General features: G+C 46.7%; 2 protein-coding genes across 2 annotated transcripts; both read left to right on the forward strand.

Moving 5' to 3' along the window:
* The first annotated feature begins 1,606 nt into the window (after positions 1-1,606).
* On the forward strand, positions 1,607-3,452 carry LOC136844174 (zonadhesin-like). Its single transcript, XM_067113191.1, has 3 exons — positions 1,607-2,156; positions 2,280-2,828; positions 2,953-3,452. The coding sequence occupies exons 1-3, from the start codon at positions 1,607-1,609 to the stop codon at positions 3,450-3,452; spliced, it is 1,599 nt and encodes a 532-aa protein (XP_066969292.1).
* LOC136844176 (protein FAM186A-like) lies at positions 3,452-6,679 on the forward strand. The gene is made up of 2 exons (XM_067113192.1): positions 3,452-3,614; positions 5,964-6,679. Exons 1-2 carry the CDS (start codon positions 3,452-3,454, stop codon positions 6,677-6,679), a joined length of 879 nt encoding a protein of 292 aa, XP_066969293.1.
* The last annotated feature ends 764 nt before the right edge of the window (positions 6,680-7,443 follow it).

The raw sequence follows: 7,443 nt of genomic DNA on the forward strand, positions 1-7,443 counted from the left end.
TGAATGTATTCACACGAGAAACATTCTCGGGCTCAGTGAGAAGATATATTAATCAAAGAGAGACGCCTTTACCCTAACTAGCTGGCTGACTGTTCTGTCAACTGGCATTAATGTATTTTCACAGAAAATACATTCTCAGTTTCATTGGTTGATAATGTGTTTACACAAGAAATATCTTTTGAATACTGACTGATTTATGAAATTTAGGCAATCAAGCCAAGCACTGGGGCACTTTCGACCATTCAGCACCATGAAAAAATTGTTAGGAGAGGGTGGAAAGTAAGATGGAAGAAAGAGAATATGAACACAGGTACAGTAAAATCAATGAAATGGATTGCAGCTAGGGACCGAAGGGGAGCTGCAAAGAACCTTTAGTGATACCTACAGTGAACCGCGTGAGGCGCACTGACAGAACTACCCCATTAATCTAACTGGGTGGATGGGTTAATACGTGAAATTTTGATCTGTCAATGAATTGCGTGAATAATTTGCGTGGTAAATGTCTCAGCTTCCTTATTAGACGAATAAATCTATAAGAGTGTGCTGCAAGAATTACTTTAACAGATAAACTGGAAGAATGTACTCACAGGTAAAAATAGAAACTCTTTCTATTCCATAATGGAGTAACATGTTCATCCAGGACATAACTTTCCAATTAAACTTACTCAGAGGATTCACGACATGAAATAATGCCTCCTCAATTTGCTTGGGTGAATTCACTCTCCCGAAACGTTATCTCTCAGTCTAAGGTACCGAAGGTGTTCTCCAGGGAACTATGTTGTCAGTTTAAATGGGTGAATACAATCGCAAGAGAAATATGTGTCCAGTTCACAGGGATGAAAACAGTAGTCTTGGAAATCAGGAGAATATATATCTTCGAAAACAAATACCATCTTAGATAAACGAAGCAGATTTATTGCAACAAAGACGTCATTCTTAAGGCAGTGGTGTTAACTGATTTTGGAGAAATGTCTCACCATTCTAACTCAGTCATGATACTCACGGGAGAAATGCGCTTCAACACCAGATGAAACACTGAGGGGAATAAAGGGGGAATGCATTGTCTTAACGAATATCCGCTTAATCTAATTACGTTAATGCATTCCCCGTTCAAGGCAGCGTCAATGACCCTGGCAATTATCTCTGACGTCAATGACACTGTAAGTTAATACGCGGGATAACACCTGATAATTGAAATAATCCCAAAAATGCTTTACATGTTACTGGCTGGATGTGATCTGGTGGCAATGACGTTTGAAGCCTTAAGAGGTCAAATAACTTTGCATGAAAGCTGCCAACTAAAACATCCTCTCAAACTAAATGACCATGTATCCAGAGGAAAAATACCTCCTCCTATTGGGTAAATGCACTCACCCCGATAATGTTTTGTCACTCCTATTAGGTAAATACACTCGCCAGAGTAATATCTTGTTACTCCTATTGAGTGAATGTGCTCATCAGGAAATGACCCACCCATTCCCAAAGAGAAATGCAATCACCTAAAATAGCCCTCCCATTCCCAATCAGTAAAGGCCCTCAACATAAAATAACTCTCCCATTCTCAGTATTTGAAGGCAATCACCAGGAAATAACCCTCCTATTCCCAATGAGTGGAGGCACCCACCGGGAAATAACCCTCCCATTCCCAGTAGGTGAAGGCACCCACCAGGAAATAACACTTACATTCCCAGTGAGTGGAGGCGCTCACCACGAAATAAACCTCTCATTCCCACTGAGTAAAGGCACTCACCAGGAAATAACCCACTCATTCCCAGTGAGTGAAGGCACTCACCAGGAAATAACCCTCTCATTCCCAGTGAGTAAAGGCACTCACCAGGAAATAACCCGTTCATTCCCAGTGAGTGAAGGCACTCACCAGGAAATAACCCTCCCATTCCCACTGAGTAAAGGCACTCACCAGGAAATAACCTGCTCTTTCCCAGTAAGTGAAGACACTCACCAGGAAATAACCCTCCCATTCCCAGTGAGTAAAGGCACTCACCAGGAAGTAACCCATTCATTCCCAGTGAGTGAAGGCACTCACCACGAAATAACCCACTCATTCCCAGTGAGTGAAGGCACTCACCAGGAAATAACCCTCTCATCCCCAATGAGTGAAGGCATTCACCAGGAAATAACCCTTCCATTCCCAGTGAGTGAAGGCACTCACCAGGAAATAACCCTCTAATTACCAGTAATTGAAGGTATTCACCAGGAAATAACCCTCCCATTCCCAGTGAGTGAAGGCACTCACCAGGAAATAACCCTCCCATTCCCAGGAGGTGAAGACACTCACCAGGAAATAACCCTCTCATTCCCAGTATGTGAAGACACTCACCAGGAAATAACCCTCCCATTCCCAGTTGGTGAAGGCACTAACCAGGAAATAACCCTCCCATTCCCAGTATGTGAAGACACTCACCAGGAAATAACCCTCCCATTCCCAGTGAGTGAAGGCATTCACCAGGAAATAACCCTCCCATTCCCAGTATGTGAAGACACTCACCAGGAAATAACCCTCCCATTCCCAGTGAGTGAAGGCATTCACCAGGAAATAACCCTCCCATTCCCTGTGTGTGAAGGCACTCACCAGGAAATAACCCTCCCATTCCCAGTATGTGAAGACACTCACCAGGAAATAACCCTCCCATTCCCAGGAGGTGAAGACACTCACGAGGAAATAACCCTCCCATTCCCAGTTGGTGAAGGCACTCACAAGGAAATAACCCTCACATTCCCAGTAGGTGAAGGCACTCACCAGGAAATAACCCTCCAATTCCCAGTGAGTGAAGGCATTCACCAGGAAATAACCCTCACATTCCCACTGAGTGAAGGCACTCACCAAGAAATAACCCTCCATTCCCAGTAGGTGAAGGCACTCACCAGGAAATAACCCTCCCATTCCCAGTGAGTGAAGGCACTCACCAAGAAATAACCCTCCATTCCCAGTAGGTGAAGGCACTCACCAGGAAATAACCCTCCCATTCCCAGTGAGTGAAGGCATTCACCAAGAAATAACCCTCCCATTCCCAGTGAGTGAAGGCATTCACCAGGAAATAACCCTCCCATTCCCAGTGAGTGAAGGCACTCACCAGGAATTAACCCTCCCATTCCCAGTAGGTGAAGGCACTCACCAGGAAATAACCATCCCATTCCCAGTGAGTGAAGGCACTCACCAGGAAATAACCCTCCCATTCCCAGTGAGTGGAGGCACCCACCAGGAAATAACCCTCCCATTCCCAGTGAGTGAGGGCACCCACCAAGAAATAACCCTCCCATTCCCAGTGAGAGGAGGCACTCACCAGGAAATAACCCTCCCATTCCCAGTGAGTGGAGGCACTCACCAGGAAATAACTCTCCCATTCACAGTAGGTGAAGGTACTCACCAGGAAATAACCCTGCCATTCCCAGTGAGTGAAGGCACTCACCAGGAAATAACCTCCCATTCCTAATGAGTGGAGGCACTCACCAGGAAATAACCCTCCCATTCCCAGTGAGTGAAGGCACTCACCAGGAAATAACCCTCCCATTCCCAGTGATTGAAGGCACTCACCAGTTAACCCTCCCATTCCCAGTAGGTGAAGGCACTCACCAGGAAATAACTCCCATTCCAAGTGAGTGAAGGCACTCACCAGGAAATAACCCTCCCATTCCCAGTGAGTGAAGGCACCCACCAGGAAATAACCCTCCCATTCCCAGTGAGTGAAGGCACTCACCAAGAAATAACCCTCCCATTCCCAGTGAGTGGGGCACTCACCAGGAAATAACCCTCCCATTCCCAGTGAGTGGAGGCACTCACCAGGAAATAACTCTCCCATTCACAGTGAGGTGAAGGTACTCACCAGGAAATAACCCTGCCATTCCCAGAGAGTGAAGGCACTCACCAAGAAATGACCCATTCCCAGAAAGTGAAGGCACCCACCAGGAAAAAACCCTCCCATTCCCAATGAGTGAAGACACTCATTAGGAAATAACCCTCCCATTCCCAGTAAGTGAAGGCACTCACCAGGAAATAACCCTCCCATTCCCAGTGAGTGAAGGCACTCACCAGGAAATAACTCTCCCATTCCTAGTGAGAGAAGGCACTCACCAAGAAATGACTTATTCCCAGAAAGTGAAGTCACTCACAAGGAAATAACCTCCCATTCCCAGTGAGTGAAGGTACTCACCAAAAAATAACCCTTCAATTCTCATTAGGTGAAAGAGCTCACCAGGAAATAACCCTCCCATTCATAGTGAGTGAAGGCACTCACCAAGAAATAACCCTCCAATTATGTAAATGTACTCACCAGAATAATATCTTGTCATTCCTATTTAGAGAATGTACTCATCAGGAAATGACCCTGCCCATTCCCAGAGAGTAAATGCAGTCACCTAAAATAACCCCCCAATTGCCCAGTGAGTGAAGGCACTCACCAGAAAATAACCCTCTCATTCCTATTAAGTGATGGCACTCATCAGGAAATAACCCTCCCATTCCCAGTGAGTGGAGGCACTCATCAGGAAATAACCCTCCCATTCCCAGTGAGTGAAGGCACTCACCAGGAAATAACCTCCCATTCCTAGTGAGTGGAGGGACTCACCAGGAAATAACCTCCCATTCCTAGTGAGTGGAGGGACTCACCAGGAAATAACCTCCCATTCCCAGTGAGTGGAGGCACTCATCAGGAAATAACCCTCCCATTCCCAGTGAGTGAAGGGACTCACCAGGAAATAACCTCCCATTCCTAGTGAGTGGAGGGACTCACCACGAAATAACCCTCCCATTCGCAGTAGGTGAAGGCACTCACCAGGAAATAACCCTCCCATTACAAGTGAGCGAAGGCACTCACCAGAAATAACCCTCCATTCCCTCTGAGATTAGGCACTCACCAGAAAATAACCCTGCCATTCCCAGTAGGCGAAGGCACACACCAGGAAATAACCCTGCTATTCCCAGTACCTGAAGGTACCCACCAGGAAATAACACTCCCATTCCCAATGAGTGGAGGCACCCACCAGGAAATAACCCTCCCACTCCCAGTAGGTGATCACACCCACCATTAAATAACCCTCCCATTCCCAATGAGTGAAGCTACTCACCAGGAAGTAACCCTCCCATTCCCAGTGAGTGAAGGCACTCACCAGGAAATAATGCTCCCATTCCTAGTGAGAGAAGGCACTCACCAAGAAATGACCCATTCCCAGAAAGTGAAGTCACTTATGAGGAAATAACCTCCCATTCCCAGTGAGTGAAGGCACTCACCAAAAAATAACCATCCAATTCTCAGTAGGTGAAGGCGCTCACCAGGAAATAACCCTCCCATTCGTAGTGAGTGAAGGCACTCACCAAGAAATAACCCTCCAATTATGTAAATGTACTCACCAAAATAATATCCAGTCACTCCTATTGAGAGAATGTACTCATCAGGAAATGACCAGCCCATTCCCATAGAGTAAATGCAATCACCTAAAATGACCCTCTCATTGCCCAATGAGTGAAGGCACTCACCAGAAAATAACCCTCTAATTCCCAGTGAGTGGAGGCACTCATCAGGAAATAACCCTCCCATTCCCAGTGAGTGAAGGCACTCATCAGGAAATGACTCCATTTCCTAGTGAGTGAAGGCACTCACCAAGAAATGACCCATTCACAGAAAGTGAAGGCACTTACCAGGAAATAACCCTCTCAGTCCTAATGAGTGATGGCACTCACCATGAAATAACCCTCCCATTCCCAGTGAGTGAAGGCACAAACCAGGAAATAACGTTCCCATTCTTAGTGAGAGAAGGCACTCACCACGAAATGACCCAATCCCAGGAAGTGAAGGCACGCTCCAGGAAATAACCTCCCATTCCCAGTGAGTGAAGGCACTCATCGGGAAATAACTCTCTCATTCCTAGTGACTGGAAGCACTCACCAAGAACTGACTCTCTAATTCCTAGTGAGTGAAGGCACTCACCAAGAAATTACCTATTCCCAGAAAATGAAAGCACTCACCAGGAAATAACCCTCCCATTACCAGTGAGTGAAGGCACCCACCAGGAAATAACCCTCCCATTCCCAGTAAGTGAAGGCACTCACCAAGAAATAACCCTCCCATTCCCAGTGAGTGCAGGCACCCACCAGGAAATAACCCTCCCATTCTCAGTAAGTGAAGGCACTCACCAAGAAATAACCCTCCCATTCCCAGTGAGTGGAGGTACCCACCAGGAAATAACCCTCCCATTCCCAGTGAGTGAGGGCACTCGCCAAGAAATAACCCTCCCATTCCCGGTTAGTGAAGGCATTCACCAAGAAATAACCTTCCCATTTCCAGCGAATGAAGGCACTCACCAGGAAATAACCCTCCTGTTCTCAGTGAGTGAAGGCACTGAACAAGAAATAACCCTCCAATTCCCAGTGAGTGGAGGCACCCACCAGCAAATAACCCTCCCATTCTCAGTAGGTGAAGGCACCCACCAGGAAATAACCCTCCCATTCCCAGTGAGTGAAGGCACCCACCAGGAAATAACCCTCCCATTCCCAGTGAGTGAAGGCATTCACCAGGAAATAACCCTCCTATTCCCAGTGAGTGGAGGCACCCACAAGGAAATAACCCTCCCATTCACAGTGAGTGAAGGCACTCACCTGGAAATAACTCTCCCATTCCCAGAAAGTGAAGGCACTAACCTGGAAAACGACCCCCATTCCAAGTGAGTGAGGGCACTCACCAGGAAATAACCTTCCCATTCCCAGTGAGTGAAGGCACTCTCCAAGAAATAATCCTCCCATTCCCAGTGAGTGGAGGCACTCACCAGAAAATAACCCTCCCATTCCCAGTAGGTGAAGGCACCCACCAAGAAATAACCCTCCCATTGCCAGTGAGTGAAGGCACTCACCGGGAAATAACTCTCCCATTCCCAGTGAGTGAAGGCACACTCACCAGGAAATAACCCTGCCATTCACAGTGAATGAAGGCACTCACTAAGAAATAACACTTCCATTCCTAGTTAGAGAAGGCACTCACCAGAAAAAAACCTCTCATTCCTAGAGAGTGAAGGCATTCACCAGGAAATAACCTCTCACTCCCAGTGAGTGAAGAATAACCCTCCTATTCCTAGTGAGTGAAGGCACTCACCCAGAAATAACACTCCAATTATGTAAATGTACTCACCAAAATAATATCTTGTCACTCCTATTGAGTGAATGTACTCATCAGGAAATGACCCTTCCATTCCCAGAGAGTAAATGCAATCACCTAAACTAACCCTCCCATTCCCAATCAGTGAAGGCACTCACCAGAAAATAACCCTCCCCATTCTCAGTAGGTGAAGGCGCTCACCAGGAAATAACCCTCCCGTTTCCAGTAGGTGAAGGCACCCACCGGGAAATAACCTATCATTCCCAGTAAGTGGAGGCACCCACCAGGAAATAACCCTCCCATTCCCAGTAGGTAAAAGCACCACCAGGAAATAACCCTC

Source organism: Macrobrachium rosenbergii, chromosome 12, assembly GCF_040412425.1.
Source record: "Macrobrachium rosenbergii isolate ZJJX-2024 chromosome 12, ASM4041242v1, whole genome shotgun sequence".
NCBI classification, from domain to species: Eukaryota; Metazoa; Arthropoda; class Malacostraca; order Decapoda; family Palaemonidae; genus Macrobrachium; species Macrobrachium rosenbergii.